Source organism: Mustela nivalis, assembly GCF_964662115.1.
Source record: "Mustela nivalis genome assembly, chromosome: 15".
NCBI classification, from domain to species: domain Eukaryota; kingdom Metazoa; phylum Chordata; class Mammalia; order Carnivora; family Mustelidae; genus Mustela; species Mustela nivalis.
Genome location: NC_139034.1, coordinates 33,575,385 through 33,593,638, shown reverse-complemented (window position 1 = coordinate 33,593,638; position 18,254 = coordinate 33,575,385). Strand labels below are relative to the sequence as shown.

General features: G+C 35.9%; 1 protein-coding gene across 3 annotated transcripts in view; it reads left to right on the top strand.

The window, feature by feature from the left end:
- The window catches only part of COG3 (component of oligomeric golgi complex 3), a 73,239-nt gene that overhangs the window by 3,567 nt on the left and 51,418 nt on the right, over window positions 1-18,254 (top strand). The window contains exons 2-8 of one of the 3 annotated variants that reach the window (XM_082700642.1): window positions 8,557-8,703; window positions 10,421-10,482; window positions 11,491-11,656; window positions 12,514-12,588; window positions 13,878-13,970; window positions 14,688-14,813; window positions 16,509-16,589. In XM_082700642.1, the coding sequence (XP_082556768.1) occupies window positions 8,557-8,703; window positions 10,421-10,482; window positions 11,491-11,656; window positions 12,514-12,588; window positions 13,878-13,970; window positions 14,688-14,813; window positions 16,509-16,589 (750 nt within the window). The remainder of the gene's footprint in view (window positions 1-8,556; window positions 8,704-10,420; window positions 10,483-11,490; window positions 11,657-12,513; window positions 12,589-13,877; window positions 13,971-14,687; window positions 14,814-16,508; window positions 16,590-18,254) is intronic. The other 2 variants (XM_082700644.1, XM_082700643.1) reach the window with 2 other exon arrangements.

The window sequence follows — 18,254 nt, the reverse complement described above, 5'->3', positions numbered from 1 at the left end:
CATGCCCTACTGCCTGAGCCAGCCAGGAGAGCCAGGAGCGAATGAGAGGTCAGAACAGGAAAGTTTGTGACTATCACACCTCTTCTTGATTTTCCTTTCTGTTCCAGGTGCTTTGAGAAAAGAAGACAGTTGAGCAAATGTACCTAATGGGGGCATTTTCTCACACTCTTTAAAAAGCAACTTGTTTTGTTTCTATTAAAAATTACTTCTTAGAAGTGGTCAGTGTGGCTTCTGTCTTGCTTGGTTTGAGAGAAATTGGTTTTGTGTTAGTGAGAACAAGGAAACAGGACAGGAAGCCTTCTTCTGCTTCTGGTATTTAAAAGTTCTTATGCAGGGCACCTGTGTGGCTCAGTTGGCTCAGGTCATGATGTCAGGGTCCTAGGATCGAGCCCCACGTGGTGCTCCCTGCTCAGCTGGGAGCCTGCTTCTCCCTCTCCCTCTGCCTGCCACTCCCTCTGCTTTTGCTCTGTCGAATAAATAAATAAAATCTTTAAAAATAAAAGTCCTTATGCATGAAAAGTAGTTAGCATTTGTACATAAAGTAATCACATAGAATGCTTTTTCATGTATTTAAGTTATCATGTTTACTCACAGCATCTAGACCATAGATTATATCTGGAATATCTCCATTACCTTCTCAAGTATCTAGAGTTTTTCATATGATTTTGTTTCTGGAGTAAATTAGAAGATAATTTTTTTTTTTAGATTTTATTTATTTATTTAACAGAGAGAGAGAGATCGCAAGTAGGCAGACGGTGGGCAGAGAGAGGGGGAAAGCAGGCTCCCTGCTGAACAGAGAGCCTGATGCGGGGCTCGATCCCAGGACCCTCAGATGATGACCTGAGGCGATGGCAGAGGCTTAACCCACTGAGCCCCCCAGGCACCACTAGAGGATAAATATTTTTTGGTTCAAGATGACAGAGTGACCACATTTCTATGACACCTTTGGTCCTTTTGACATGACTAATATTTGTGGCACCCCAAGAAGAAAGACATTATCAGTGAACTTGTAGTTCTGGTAAATTTATGGAAGTCAGGAAGTATGTATTACCATTTTAAAAATCTAAAGATTAAATTACAGAATAAAGTATAAATATTACTAATTTTGAAGAGCTACAAAAGAGATGATATAAATGACAGGATTTGAGATTAAACGTCGAGGAAAATATTAGGGATGCTCATTTCTTCATTTTACTTAGTGGGGACCTCAGATTGTTGAATTGAGTGAAGACTTGTGTAAATCTGTTTAGAGTTAAGGGATAACCATCAAAAATATTGAAAATGCTTAAATTGGCTAAAAGTGGGGGTTAGGGGAAGGATCTTTTCTATTGTAATTCTTTTGATGATTTTTATTTATTTATTTATTTTTAAAGACTTTATTTATTTGACAGACACAGCGAAAGAGGGAAGGCAAGCAGGGGAAGTGGAAGAAGGAGACGCAGGCTTCCTGCTGAGTAGGGAGCCCGATGTGGGACTCCATCCCAGGAATCTGGGATCATGACCTGAGCTGAAGGCAGATGCCTAATGACTGAGCCACCCAGGCACCCTCTTGATGATTTAGAATAAAATTATGTTTTTGTGTTTTGAATAATTTCTGTAAGGGAAGATTGATTAAAAATTGTAAATTATCTCTTTCATTCCTTCTTAAGTTCTTCATTCTGCCCTCAAATTCCTTAGCAAAATTTCTCGATTATAAACACTGGTATTGCCTTAGAGAAGAACAACTAGGAGGGCAGAGGAGAAGATGACTTGATTTTTACTTAAATAACCATTCTGTTCCTCTGGACTTCTAAAATAATTGGCCTTTTACAGTTTAGTGACCGGTATGAATTTAAAGTGAGAGAGTAAAATCCATACTCTGTTGAAAAACAGTTGAAAATGATGTATATTAATTGGAAAAGGCAAAGTGTGTATAGCATGCTATTATTCAGGTTACAAAGGTACACTTACCTTGTGTGTACATAGGCTATTGTAGGAGAGAGTCATGAGAAAATTTTAACTAATAGCTTCTGAAGAAGGAACTGGATGGTTGGAGGATGGGTCCACAGGAAGGGGACTTTCACTGAATGTCCTTTAAACTTTGTACCATGTGAATTTATTATCTTTTCAAGTTACTTTGTTTAAAAGGACTGCTATGGATATTATAAATGATTCTGGAACAAGTGGAATTTTACTTTTCATTTGTAATTTGTGATATATTGTCAAGTGGTGTCAAAATTATGTCGTTTAAAACCTCATAAACTCTGATAAGAGAATATGATTACATTTTCATTTTGCAAAACCATGTTTCGTGTGTTTCCTGGTATCACAACCAGAATTTTGACATTGATTTATATGATTTTTAAAGATACATTTAAGATCTTTTTCTCAAAGGGATTGAATTAAAGATGGATATAGGTCTTAGTGGTATTGAAGGACTGAATTTTGCTAGGTTCTTTGTGGATTTTCAATATTTCAAATGATTGCCCTAGTGTTTACAACATATTTCTTCAATTAGTCACAGCCTACTTTTAAATGAACTGTAGTACTTCATGTGCGAATAAGAACCTCATATTAGTATCCTCCCAATTCTTCCTTTTTCTCTTTTGTGCTATTGTTATGTATTTTACTTCTACCTATGTTTTAAACCCATGATACATTGATACTATGTTTGCTTTTGACCTTTAAATCCATTTGAATAATTAAACATTTTAAAATTTGTCATATTTATCTTTATTTTACCCACTTCTGGAGAGCTTTAGTTTTTTGTTGTTTATTTGATTTTGTTGTTGTTATTTTAAGATTGAGGTTCCCATATGGTATTTATGTTCTGTCTGCTTTTGGAGAACTGCCTTTAACATTTCTTGTAGTACAGGTCTGCTAGAAATGCATTTTCTTAGCTTTGTTTAAACAGTCTCTATTTCCCTTTCATTTAAAAAAGATATTCTAGATAAAGAACGCTGGATTCAAAGTTTTTTCCTTTTATCACTTAAAAGATTTGCTTAATTTCTGATGGGAAGTCTGCCATAATTCTTATCTTCATTCTTCTGCATGTGAAGTCTTTTCTCCTTGGTCTGCCAAGATTTTCTTGTTAATTTTGTTTTTCAGGAGTCTGAATTTAATGTGCCTAGATGTGCATTTGTGTGTATGTGTGTATTCCATTTGGAATTCTCTGAGTTTAGAGCTGAAGTTTGATGTCTTACTACTTTCGGAAAATTCTCAACTAAAATTTTTTTCTATCCTATTCGCTCTCCTTTTGGGATTCAAATTATGCATATACTAGATAATTTGATGTCATCCCACTGTTCTTGGATAGTGTGTTCAGTTTGTATTTTCTCTGTTTTCCCTGGGTCTGTTTACTGTTGGGTGACTGTATTGACTGTCTTTAATTTCACTGATTCTTTAGCTGTGTGGAGTGCATTGATGAATCCACTGCAGCAGCCCTTTGTCCAGCTTTCTTTTACCTTAGCCTAGAAAAAAGCCTAGTATCCCTGCTTTTTAATATGTTTTTCAAATCTGAGCCCGATTCACATCTCCCTCGGAGCCTTTTTCCCTTTTAGGTATCATATGTTTTAATTTTTTTTTAAAAGATTTTATTTATTTGTCAGAGGAAAGAGAGAGAGCACACAAGGGAGCAGCAGACTCTCCATAGATCGGGGAGCCTGATGTCGGACTCCTGGGATCATGACCAAAGCCAAAGGCAGACGCTTAACCCACTGAGCCACCCAGGCATCCCATAGTTTTGAATTTTGTCACAGTCTGTTCATTTAGAGCTAAGTTTTACTCCTAATGAGGTATAATTTTATAAAAATAGCATATGGACTGTTCTGTTCCCAAGAAGCACTCTAGATTCTGATTTAGAGATTTATGCTAAATACACCTAGTGTTGTCTCTGGTGGGTCACCTCCCCCTCTCCAAAGAGGCTGTTTGTTGTTGGTAATTGGGCTGGGTCCACAGAGCAGGAGCAGTGTGAATGCACAGCTTCTCTGCCTCCGGACTCAAAACTGGAATTGAAATGAAGCAAAGGCCCTTTACCCTTGGTAGCAGCACACAGTTGCTGGTGATGCTTCAGATTCAAGGTAGAGTCTCACTGGGTTTGAGAATCTTAGTGCTTACTCTGTCCTTTTGTACTGAGGTATTATGTCACCATTCAGGTAGTTTCCATGAATTAGTGATGCTCTTAATAAGATGTATTTACATATACCCACAACCTCCTGGCTCTTGAGTTAGACTCATTTGTGGGGAGAAGGCAGATCAAGGACCTTCCTAAGCAGTTTTGTTTTTCTTTTTTGGCCTGCAGCTTCCCAGGAGTTTAAAAAGCCTGTTTTCCCACATCTGTGTTTTCTTTTTTTCCACAATGGCTTCATGGTAGAGATACAAGGATTCCTTTTCTTTTCTTTTCCCGAAGATTAAAATTTTATTTATTTATTTATTACTAACATATCATGTTTTATTAGCCCCAAGAGTACAGGTCTGTGGATTTCCAGGTTTATATACTTCACAGCACTCACCATAGCACATACCCTCCCCATTGTCCATAACCCAACCACTGTCTCCCTGCCTTCCTCCCCCCAGCAACCCTCAGTTTGTTTTGTCAGATTAAGTGTCTCTTATGGTTCGTCTCCCTCCCAATCCCATCTTGTTTCATTTTTTCCTCCCCTACCCACCAACCCCCCCACGTTGCCTCTCAAATTCTTCATGCCAGGGAGATCATATGATAATTGTCTTTCTCTGATTGACTTATTTCGCTCAGCACAATACCCTCTAGCTCCATCCACGTCATTGCAAAAGGCAAGATTTCATTCCTTTTGATGGCTGCATAGTATTCCATTGTGTATATATACCACATTTTCTTTATTCATTCATCTGTTGATGGGCATCTAGGTTCTTTTCCATAGTTTGGCTATTGTGGACATTGCTGCTATAAATATTCAGGTGCATGTGCCCCTTCAAATCACTACATTTGTATCTTTAGGGTAAATACCCAGTAGTGTGATTGCTGGGTCATAGGGTAGCTCTATTTTCAACTTTTTGAGGAACCTTCATGCTGTTTTCCAGAGTGGCTGCACCAGCTTGCATTCCCACCAGCAGTGTAGGAGGGTTATACTCGCCAGCATCTGTCATTTCCTGACTTGTTAATTTTAGCCATTCTGACTGGTGTGAGGTGGTATGTCATTGTGGTTTTGATTTGTATTTCCCTGACGCTGAGTGTTGTGGAGCATTTTTTCATGTGTCTTTTGGCCATCTGGATGTCTTCTTTGCAGAAATGTCTGTTCATGTCCTCTGCCCATTTCTTGATTGGATTATTTGTTCTTTGGGTGTTGAGTTTGAGAAGTTCTTTATAGATTTTGGACACTAGCCCTTTATCTGATATGTCGTTTGCAAATATCTTCTCCCATTCTGTCAGTTGTCTTTTGGATTTGTTGACTGTTTCTTTCCTTTGCTGTGCAAAAGCTTTTGATCTTGTTGAAGTCCAGTAGCTCATTTTTGCCCTTGCTTCCCCTGCGTTTGGCAGTGTTCCTAGGAAGAAGTTGCTGCGGCTGAGGTCGAGGTTGCTGCCTATGTTCTCCTCAAGGATTTTGATGGATTTCTTTCTCACATTAAGGTCCTTCATCCATTTGGAGTCTGTTTTTGTGTGCGGTGTAAGGAAATGGTCCATTTTCATTTTTCTGCATGTGGCTGTCCTATTTTCCCAGCATCATTTGTTGAAGAGACTTTCTTTTCTCCATGGGACATTCTTTCCTGCTTTGTTGAAGATTAGTTGACCATAGAGTTGAGGGTCTATTTCTGGGCTCTCTATTCTGTTCGATTGGTCCATATGTCCGTTTTTGTGCCAGTACCATACTGTCTTGATGATGACTGCTTTGTAGTAGAGCTTGAAGTCTGGAATTGTGATGCCACCAACTTTGACTTTCTTTTTGAACATTCCTCTGGCTATTCGAGATCTTTTCTGGTTGCATATAAATTTTAGGATTATTTGTTCCATTTCTTTGAAAAAAAATAAAGGATGGTATTTTGATAGGGATTACATTAAACGTGTAGATTGCTTTAAATAACATAGACATTTTCACAATATTTGCTCTTCCAGTCCATGAACATGGAACATTTTTCCATTTCTTTGTGTCTTCCTCAATTTCTTTAATGGGTACTTTATGTTTTTCTGAGTACAGATTCTTTGTCTCTTTGGTTAGGTTTATTCTTAGGTATCTTATGTTTTTGGGTGCAATTGTAAATGGGATTGACTCCTTAATTTCTCTTTCTTCTGTCTTGTTGTTGGTGTAGAGAAATGCAGCTGATTTCTGTGCATTGATTTTATATCCTAATACCTTACTGAATTCCTGTACAAGTTCTAGCAGATTTGGAGCGGAGTCTTTTGGGTTTTCCACATAAAGTATCATCTCATCTGCAGAGAGTGAGAGTTTGACTTCTTCTTTGCCGATTTGGATGTCTTTAATTTCTTTTTGTTGTCTGATTGTTGAGGCTAGGACTTCTAGTACTATGTTGAATAGCAGTGGTGATAATGGATATCTCTGCCGTGTTCCTGACCTTAGTGGAAAAGCTCTTAGTTTTTCTCCAATGATATTTGCTGTGGGTTTTTCATAGATGGCTTTGATAATATTGAGGTATGTACCCTCTATCCCTACACTTTGCAGAGTTTTGATCAAGAAAGGATGCAGTACTTTGTCAAATGCTTTTCCAGCATCGATTAAGAGTATCATATGGTTTTTATTCTTTCTTTTATTAATGTATTGTATCACATTGGTTGATTTGCGGATGTTGAACCAACCTTGCAGCCCAGGAATAAATTCGGTTGTGGTGAATAATCCTTTTAATGTGCTGTTGGATCCTATAGGCTAGTATTTTGGTGAGAATTTTCACAACTGTGTTCTTCAAGGATATTGGTCTGTAATTCTCTTTTTTGATGGGGTCTTTGTCTGGTTTTGGGATCAAGGTAATGCTGGCCTCATAAAATGAGTTTGGAAGTTTTCCTTCCATTTCTGTTTCTTGGAACAGTTTCAGGAGAATAGGAATTAATTCTTCTTTAAATGTTTGGTAGAATTCCCCTGGGAAGCCGTCTGTGTTTTTAAAGATTTTATTTGAGAGAGAGCGAGCATGAGCCAGGGGAAGTGGCATTGGGGAGGGAGAAGCAGACTCACCACTGAGCCAGGAGCCCCATGTGGGGCTTAATCTCATGATCCTGAGATAATGACCTCAGCCAGAGGCAGACACTTAACTGAGCCACCCAGGCGCCCCGATACTGTAATTTTTATTTTGTAGAAAAAAAATTGAGGATATTTTATAGAAAAGAAATTGAGCATTAAGTAATTTGCTCATCGTCTCTCAGCTTATACAAGATCAGGACAAACCAGGTGTCCTGCTGTAAGATGCTTTACTATACCAGAAGGTATCACTCAACTTGAACTCAGATACAAAAAAGCCTATTTTTATTTATTTATTTATTTATTTATTTATTTATTTATTTTAAAGATTTTATTTATTTGACAGACAGAGATCACAAGAAGGCAGAGAGGCAGGTAGAGAGAGGCCGGGAAGCAGGCTCCCTGCTGAGCAGAGAGCCTGATGTGGGGCTCGATCCCAGAACCATGGAATCATGACCTGAGCCGAAGGCAGAGGCTTTAACCCACTGCGCCACTCGAGCGCCCCACAAAAAAGCCTATTTTTAAAGGGTTGTTTTTCTAAATTGGTGATGGTGCATTGTGCATCTAGCCTTTTTTTTTTTTTAAGCTTTGAAGATCAAAATTCTATCTTCAGATGAAAGTTTTATATCTAGAAAAACAGATGGGGACAATTTCCTAAAGCCCTGGGTCAAGGTTTTATATAGGTGGGTCTTAAATGTTATGCCCTAAGGACTAAAAACTGGAACTGAAATGGAACAGGCCTGTTTACTTTACCTTGCATCCACACTCCATTTATTATAGGCCTAAAAATAGTATGTCTGTGTGACTATAGGAGAACTAGAAACTGCTGTAGGTCTGAGGACATCAAAGTGAGGCCTTCTAGGTGGGGCTCTTCTGAAACTAATGGGGAACTCTGAAATTCTTTCTACTCAGTTGAAATTTCAAAATAGTCACTAAGAAGGTGTGTGTGAAGTGTGCCGGGGTAGACATGGCAGAAGGAGATAATTGGTAATTTTGATAGTTAATTCTCGGGTGTGATTTATTTTCTCTTGGTGGATTAATCAGGCCAAGTTCTTTTGTTAGATCTGGAAAGGCAAGCTACTTTCAACAACACAGGTTTTTGCCTTTGGGGCCAGTTTACAAGATGTTCAAGTAAGAAAATGTGTATTGATTGGCATAGATTAATGACCAGTTTTAGAAAGGTAACTCAAAAGTCATACTTTACTAGTGGTGTGGTACCAGTATCACGTTTATACTTTGAGACTAGCATTTACTAAAAAGAGCCTAGTTGTATTATTATATGGCATTTATTTACCTCAAATGGTTTAACAGAAAACATTCCTTTCTCTTTCAAAACAGTGAGATGGAATAACTTGAGTTTAGAGAATTTTCAAGTTATTTAAATATTTTGGGGGCTCTTTTTTTTTTTTTTTTGAAGCTTCCGGTCGAAGATATGTGTAGCATAACATCCCAGTCGCTGTCCGTTGCACAGACTTCGGCAGTACCTGAATCTACAGAAGAAATTCTCTCCAAGGGTTTTACTTCCTTAGAAATGGAAGAAGAAAGAATTGAAACTGCACAGCAGGTGAATGGCAGTGTTGTTTCTAAGGACGTTTGATTATTCTGAATATCTCAAGACAGGGCTAATAAAAATGTCCTAATTAAAAGTTCTGAACATTTGAAACTATAGTTAATATCAGATCTTTCTAGAACAATCTTGATTTGGTGTTACCTGTGGCTGTTTTGTAAGTGTTTTAAATTAACCTTTTGTCCAATTATACTTGAAATACAGATAAAGATATGATATTCCAAGTTTGGATGTTGATAGCTAGTCATTAGGGTTTTAATAGTTCATGCACTTTTGACTTCCCCCAGTGTATGTTTATGTTCATGCCCCCCCCAGCTTGCGTGTGTGCATGCGTGCGCGCACATACTCCCACATGTGCAAATACACCCTCTGCTTGTTGCTTTGTAATTTCTTTTTTTTAAGAACCTAAGTATTCTCTTTAGATGAAATCTTTATAGTTACTTTTGAGTAATTTACGTGTGTAATCTTCCCTTAATTTTTATTTATTCCTAATTTTAAATCTAAATGTGTAGCAGTTTCTTCTGCTACTTCCTCTGGTTCTTCTTCTGCCTTGTAAAAATCAGAGCCTAGTCATTTACCAAGTAAAACAAAAAGGAAGCCTGCTGAATTGCATATGTAGTAAGTAAATCAAGAGGCAGTGCTGCAGAGTGAAAAAGAGCTCCACCTCTTAAGTCAGGCCAACCTGTATCTGAAAGTCTCCTCCATGACTTACCATCTTTGTGAGTTTAGCCAAATTACTTATACCTTAGGCTTTTAGTTTTCTAATCTGTAAAACAAGAATGATTGTATAACCATTCATGGGATTTTTCTGAAAATTAAGTAAGATAATGAATACAGTGTATGGCAGGCACACAGTCAATGTTCAATAAATGATAACTAAGGTACTTGACAAGCCTTATATTTTTGAGAGCATAAAGCATACCCTTGGCTTCAAATCCCACTTGAGAATTATAGAAGATAATCTTGCACCGTGTCACTGAACTTATTTGGGCTGTTTAAAAAAAAAGTCATCTGGGCTAAATTTGTACTTATGTCTCTCTCTTTAAAATAAAAAAAACTAGTATATTGAGTTATAATTTATACCCAATAAAAAGTACTTGTTTTAAGTATATCACTTGATGAGTTTTGACAAGTGTAACTACCAGTATGATTGAGATATAAAACATTTTCATCATCCTTTATGTTTCCTTAAGGTCAGTCTTCTCCACCTTTTTTTAATAATCGATATTTTTCATGACATAAGTGGTAGGGCCAGAACTCAAACCCAGGTTTAGCTGTTAACGAAAATCCATGTTCTTAAGCCACTCTATTATATTATTTCAGTTTATATTTTTACGTTTCTTATTAGAAAACATTAATATTAACATTTACCCCCAAACCCTAAGTTACCTACTCAAATTGAGCAAAGTAGCAAATAGACATTAGCCTCTTAGGAAAGAATGTATATTTTTTACATATTGTATCTTTAATAGTCCTCCTTGTTTGACTCTAGGTATGGATATGGCCAGTGTTTTTAATATCCTTTGCTTTTCCTAGCATGTAGATAATGACTATGGAATTGTTATCTCCTGGTTAAAAGTAATTATTAATATCTGAGCCCCAAACAATAAGACTTAGATAGTGTCTACCCTTTTGACTTGCTGTTTAAATATACCCACTTTGCATTTTGTCTGTTTTAGTTTTGTTGACAATATAATACCCTTTATTTTTGTAGTTTTTCTCATGGTTTGCAAAGCTACAGACTCAGATGGAGCAGGATGAAGGAACTAAATACAGGTATGTGGTTCTTTAGTTTGTTGGCTATCCTGATTTTTAAATCACAGTCATCTGCAGCATTTCATAATCTGTGTCTTCAAACAAAATTAAGACACAAACAAAATTCCAACAGCAATATTTTCTTTAAAAAGAGCTAGAGAGAAATTGTGTGATTAAAAAAAAATAGTTATAATTAATAGGTGGAGAGGTACAGTCATTAGTTTTTAGATAACCCTAGAAAGATTTGGGTTCAAGTGGGAATTTTACAGGCACTATAAGAGATACTTGTTGCTTTCTTTGGAAGTAGAGACCCAAGAGATTTTAGGAATGCTCACCTAGACTGTATATAACTATGTTGTTCTGTTTGTGTGTATTGATAGCATGGAAGAAATGATGGTGCATAGTTTCTAGCTGATTTGGGGACTGTGGGTTGAATAACTGCATTTATTTAACATTTATTAAGTGACTGTTATTGCACGCAATATGTTAGGCTCTTTGATACATGATTCCACTTAATCTTTATAGCAGCTGTGTGAAGAAAGGTATTATTTTTCCCATTTTACAAATGGGCAAACTGAGGCCTAACTTGCCTAATGTCATAGAGACTTGGGTAGAGCTGGGACTTGTACTCATGTCTTCGAATTCCAAGTCCAAAATTCTTTCCATGGCATCACACCATCCTGGGATTTTTGGCATGAATGACTTGAGGGATTGACCTGCTCCATAGCTTGGGATGGCCCTAGTGTCCTAGTTTTTGAAAGTTGAGCTGTTGATTTGTTACCTTATATGTGAAAAGCCAGCTTGTGACTTCAGGGCTGATTCCTTTTGTTGCTTATAGTTGCAGTGATTTCCCTCTAAATTATTGAAAAAGGTGTTAACATAGTTTTTGCATATAATTAGCTTTAGTGAATGGTCAGACTTCTTTCCTGAAATTCAAGCATTTGGGGAAAAATGAGACTTTGTTGTTTATTGACTCTGCTTATTGGGGGAAAATATTATTGCCAATCCCCTTTTGGTTCTGTTTTCTAGACAGATGAGGGATTACTTGTCTGGGTTTCAGGAGCAGTGTGATGCTATATTGAATGATGTAAACAGTGCTCTTCAGCATCTGGAATCATTGCAGAAACAGTATCTCTTTGTGTCCAATAAGACAGGAACTCTCCATGAAGCCTGTGAACAGCTCCTAAAAGAACAGGTAACTTGGAGTATGGGAGAGGATTAGTGGTTATATTTAATATTTTATTTTTAAGTAGATGAATAGAATTTAATTATAATTTCTTTAATTTCTCTATATATTGAACTGTGCTGTATGAGGCCTTGTGCTAAATAAGCATGCAAATTGTTACATTGTTAGACTGTTTTGTATTTTAAATAAGTTTACATGAGGGAACGGGGCAAAGCAAGCTTTCCTGTTTTTGAGTTGTTATATCAGCACAATTTCAGAGTGAAGAGGGTACATTAGTTTGCTGTGTGTACTCTTACTAATGACATTTTTCAAACAAGCACAGTGATTGTAGTAATGGTGGGGTTTATGAAAAGATGAACTGATCTGGATTGCATTTATATTTATGACTTAAAGATAGAACATTTAGGGCACCTGGGTGTCTCAGTGGGTTAAGCCTCTGCCTTTGGCTCAGGTCATGATCCCAGGGTCCTGGAATCAGGCCCTGCATCGGGCTCTCTGCCTGCTTCCCCCCCGTCTCTCTGCCTGCCTCTGTCTACTTGTGATCTCTCTCTGTCAAATAAATAAATAGAATCTTAAAAAAAAAAAAAAAAAAAGAACATTGAAGCTATTTTATCTGTGTTTTTTCTATGTCTGCTGTGTGTTTTTTTAAAAGGCATTTAATGTTTTATGAAAGATCACATGTAAGTTGCTGTATTAATCATTGCTTATTAGTCCATAATTGCAGCAATCTTTGAGCATTAGTCTGAAATCTTATGTCAAACATAAACGTATCTATCTGGTATAAATCTGTTCAATGTAATTTTGAGACTGGAGTGTTGATTCTTATGTTCTTAACACTGATTTTTTTCTCTTTTAAAAAATGCAAGTCGGAACTTGTTGATCTGGCTGAAAACATTCAACAAAAGCTTTCCTATTTTAATGAATTGGAAACTATTAACACAGTAAGCATGGGTTTTTGCTTTTTGTAAAGTTAATGACCTTATTTTATATTTCCCTTTCTGAATATAATTTTTAGATTTCTAAATTAGACTGAGTGATATTTGAACTTGATAGTTTGCTTGCTGATAGGTATTTCTATTTGTACCTGATGGAAATATCACCAGTTCAGATTTTTTCAAATATGATTTAAGTAGTAGTTCTTAAATTTTATTATTATTATTAAACTCTTTTTGTCAGTTAGCACTTATAATGTCTTATTGGTAAGCTGTGAAGATTGTAAGAAGGAATATTAAATATTAAATTTTAAATCTTGCTGTGGTTGTGCTATTATTAGTAATTGAAATATTTTTTAAATTAATCTCATGTTTAGTTTGAAGTATAATCCTTATAATGCATACTTGTATCCCAAAATAATAGTCTCAGTTAAAACTGCTGTGTAAATTATATTCCTATGTCTTTCTGGCTCATAAATTAATCATACTTACTATATATAAGTTAGTAAAATTATTAAATTAATCATAATTATTGTGATTTACTACAAAGATAAAAGCTAGGAGCTAGTTAACAGTGGAATATAAGGAATTTGTTCATTGCCAAGCTATCAAGATAAGAAATAATTGACTTTTTAAAAATATTTTAATATAAATTATTTATATTTTTGTATAATTATATTAAAGATGTATGTAGTTTTATATATTCTAATGTGTAATTTTATATATTAAGTATATAACATATATATAAGTATATATATTACACTTATGTTATATATATTTGTACTTACATTATTATATTTGTACTTACATTATTATTACTTGCATATATTTTTATATGTGTTTACTTATATTCTACTTATATATGTTTTACTTTTGTAATATGACTGCTAAATATGGTATGACTGCTAGTTAATCCTTTAACCTTGAGAAAATCACCAGTGTTTGAAAGTACAAAATTTGTATATATTATGAAGTACTAGAAAATGGGAAATCTAGGTAGTTGATGTGTTATTTTAGTATAATGTTGTACAGTGGGGTAATATAAATACTTGTTAATTTATGAAGAGCCCTCTTAAAGCTAATTAGGAATAAACTGAATTAAATCAGTATTTTTTTTTTGTCCTTTCATTATTAATTCACATGGGCTATATTTGAGGATATTTTGGTGATTCTTAAAATGTAAAGATACTAGTATAACTGTGTTATAGCCTAATGAGAAATAGGCTAATTCTAATACATAATTTTCAACTTTTGCCTGTATATTTTTTGTGAATTAAGTTTTTTTTCTTTCCTTAAAGAAATTGAATTCTCCTACGTTGTCTGTTAATAGTGAAGGATTTATACCTATGCTGGCCAAGTTAGATGATTGTATAACATATATCTCATCACATGTAAGTCATGGGGTTTCTGTATGTTTTTAAGAAATCTTAATATCCCTATTATATCATTTCTTATGCTATAAAGTAATTATTTCTTCTGAAGGGAAAAATATATCTGTAGTATACTTGAAGAAAGACTGTAGTAAATTCTTAGACATTGTCAGTAGTGATGTAAAAAAGTACTTCAGTTGCTGAGGCAATCCCTGGAGTAGAAAGAGATCCTAGCTGACACTATTCTATCCCACCTAAAAGGATGAGTGATTTTCAGGCTGTTGACTTCCTATTGTTTTAGGTACTTCTTTGACAAACAAAAAATGTTACTTGGGAGGAAATAAAGGAACAGGCCCTTTCATTTAATCAGCCTCTTTCTGTGCCCCAAGGATTTATAGCTGTTTAGGTTCCCCCACTATATGAAAGTAGAATGTTCCTATGAAACTTTTTGTAAGCCAAAGTGGCATAAAGTGAAGAAGCAGTTAACATTTCAGAAAAGTGAAAATCCTCTGTGGATTTCTTTTGGTTAGTGAAAACAGGTACTATTTTAGGTCTTTTATAAAAGCCATATGGCTTAAAGTGAACTTTGGTTGGGTGGGTATGAGGGAAGGGGCAGTGTGTACTTGTCTTTCCTGAGCTTACAATCTGTATAAGACCATATAAAGGACGGGTTTGTTTTCATTGTTTACTTTATCTGTTTTTGTTTCCTCTTTGTAAATCTTTCCCTTTCTCTTACAGCCAAATTTTAAAGATTATCCTGTATATTTGCTGAAGTTTAAGCAATGTCTTTCTAAAGCTTTGCACCTTATGAAGACATACACTGTGAACATACTACAAAACCTCACAAATCAGTTATTAAAAAGGGTGAGTTAACTGGTGAAGTGTTTTTTTCTCTTCTTTTTCTTTTTTAATTCATTTATCTTTCATAATCTAAGTGTGAGATTAGTACTCAGTACTCTAAAAACATTTTTTTACCTTTTGTTAAATAATAATATCTCTCAGTTTTATTTATAATAGAAAAGATGGCTGTATTATATCTGTCCATCAGAATCTTATTTTCAAAGAATATTTAATAGTACTGTATGATAAATAAGAAGATTTAAACTATTTGTCACTTAAAACATTTTCTTATCTAATTCATAAAAATATTGGAAGGAAATACACCAAAATGATAAAAAGTGGTTCTGTCTTAGAGGTGGGATTACATACCATGGAGACTTTGAATTTTTTTCTTTATGTATGATAGCTAATTTTCTGTGTTTAGCAAATATATTTTTATTGAGTGACTTCTCAAGGCTTGGCATTGTACTGGGAACCATACAGTAGCGAGAGGAGCCAGCAAGGTCCCTGTGTTCATGGTGCTTAACATTCAGGAGAAGTAATCAGTGAAGAAGGAAACAAACAAATTAGTCAATTACAGATGGAAGGAGCAAGCTAGGTGGAAATTGAGGGGAGTGGTATGTTAGAAAATTAAGAGTAGAGGGGCGTGTGGGTGGCTTGGTGGGTTAAACCACTGCCTTCGGTTCAGATCATGATCTCAGGGTCCTGGGATCAAGCCCTACATCAGGCTCTCTGCTCAGCGGGGAGCCTGCTCCCCCTTCCCCATATGCCTGCCTCTCTGCCTACTTGTGATCTCTCTCTCTGTCAAATAAATAAAATCTTAAAAAAAAAAAAAGAATTAAGAGTAGAGCTGGCCAAGATGATCATTAAATACATTTCTTTCATAAGAAAATAAAAATAAAGATTATGCATTCTATTTTTTAAGCTCATTTTCTAAAGAACATGGAATCTTGAACTCTCAGTTCAAAGCTACTGATTTTGGGGTTGCAGTTTATAGTTCACATTGCTCTTAGCTGATATGAAGGCCAGACTATATAATTTTTCTATTTTGTAAAATTTTTAAAAAGTTTAGGAAATTAATACCTAATCAGTACTAGTACCTACTGTGTACTAGTAGCTAGTACTTTACTGTTGAGCTGCATAAAACCTTTATGAATACACACACACACACACACACACACACATACTTAAAGATTTTATTTATTTATATGACAGAGCACAGCAGAGGGAGTGGGAGAGGTAGAAGCAGGCTCCCCACTGAGCTGGGAGCCTGATGCGGGGCTTGATTCCAGGACCCTGGGATTATGACCTGAGGTGAAAGCAGACTCTTAACCACCTGAGCCACCCAGTTGCCCTTTATGAGTATATATTATCACCATTTAATGGATGCCCTGAATCTCAGAGAGGTCCAGTAATTTGACCAATATCCTACTGTCAGTAAGTGACTGAGCATGAGTCTGAATAAGTCTGTTTACTACCAAAAATCATGTAACTCGGGTAGATTTTAATGATGAAGAGGAAGGAGATGACAGCTCCACATAAGTATTTCTCATTTGTAGCAATAATACTAATATGTAATTCTTGAGATTTTTCTCTCTAGGCTTTTGGTTGGTATATAGGCCAAGCAGTAGCTGTTTGGAATGTTTGATGTCATATTTTCTGAATAATTATTTGTTTGCTAATTATCTTCCTTCCTTCCCCTTCCCCATGTCTCTTTAGGATCCTGCATCCATACCTAGTGCAGACAATGCCTTCACATTATTTTATGTGAAATTTCGAGCTGCTGCTCCCAAAGTCAGAGTAAGTCTATTGACATAAATAGGATATTGCTATGAAGTTTATTTAGCCAGCCCTTTTGAAGTTCTACTGTATGTTAGACCCTTTGCTTATACCAGAAATGAACACTTGTGAAAGGTAGGCATTGCCCTTCTACAGTATGATGTCTTAAGGGCATGGAGCAGGAGACACCTAGCTCTTCTGTGATGCTCAGGGAAGGCGTCTAGATGGATGTGATATTTGAGCTTAAAGAGCTCAGATTTATAGTGGGCTTGAGGGGATTGATAAGGGTGATTTATACAGAGAGAACAATATGTATAGGGACAGTTGTAGACATGTATTTTGAGAGAACTTGTAACTTGTTATGATCAAAACACAGACATTAATAGCATCCAGTTGGGAAAAAAGACAGGAAAGACTGTAGGCATCATTTCACAAGGGGTATCACATGTCATGCTAATTCAGGAAAAGTGAACAACTAGTGAAGTATTTTATTGTATTTATTTATTTATTTTAAAGATTTATTTAGTTAGAGTGAGCAGTCGGCGGGGGAGGGACATAAGGGGAGAGAATGTCCATCAGATTCCCTGCTGAGTGCGGAGCTTGATGTGGGGCTCCAATAAGTGAAGTTTTTTAAATAGAATGATTTGGTCAGATTTACCATTTCTTTTGATTTAATGATGCGCTGTGAAGAATGGATTATGGTGAAAAGAGTTTTGAGACAGGGAGGTCTGATGAGCAAGGAAGATTTTTCAGTAGTCCATGGGAAATAGGGGTTGATCAGGCGTTGGTAGTGTATTCTTGAGGCGGGGAACATGTGCCTTATTTATTCTCCTTAGCACAGTGCCTGGTACATAAAGGAATGCACTAAATATTTATCTTGATTGAGTGATTGGAAATGGAGGGTGCAGAAAGTAGGTATATGTGTTAATATTTACGCATTTAAGATATCCAAGATACAGTTGACTGGAGCTGGCACATTTATCTTTTTTCTACTCATTGTGAAGGTACTAAAAAGAGTAGTCTACTTTTGTTGCCTCCGACTCTCTTGCTATTTCTCTTGAGAGTCAGTTGAAGGATTTTTTTTCTTTAATTTAAATTTTAGTTAGTTAACATATAGTGCAGTGTTGGTTTCTGGAGTAAAGTTTACATACAACACAGTGCTCGTGATAAGTGCCCTTTTTAATACCCATCACCTGCCTAGCTCTTTCCCCATCCACCTCCCTCCCATCAGCTGTCTATTTGTTCTCTATCATTAAGAGTCTCTTATGTTTCCCTCTCTCTCTCTTTTCTTTTCCCCCTTCCCATATATGCATCTGTTTTCTTTCTTCTATTCCACATATGAGTGAGATTATGCAGTATTTGTCTTTATCTGACTGACTGACTTCGCTTGGCATTATTTCACTCTAGCTCCAATCATGTCATTGTAAATGGCAAGATTTCATTTCTTTTGATGGCTGAATAGTACTCCATTGTATGTATATACCACATTTTTTTCATCCATTCATCAGTCGGTGGACATTAGGGCTCTTTTTCATAGTTTGGCTATCGTTGATAATGCTGCTATAAACATCAGGGTGCATGTATCCCTTTGAATCTGTATTTTTGTATCCTTTGGGTAAAGTCCAATTGCTGGATTGGAAGGTAGTTCTATTTTTAATTTTTTGAGGAACCTCTGTACTATTCTCC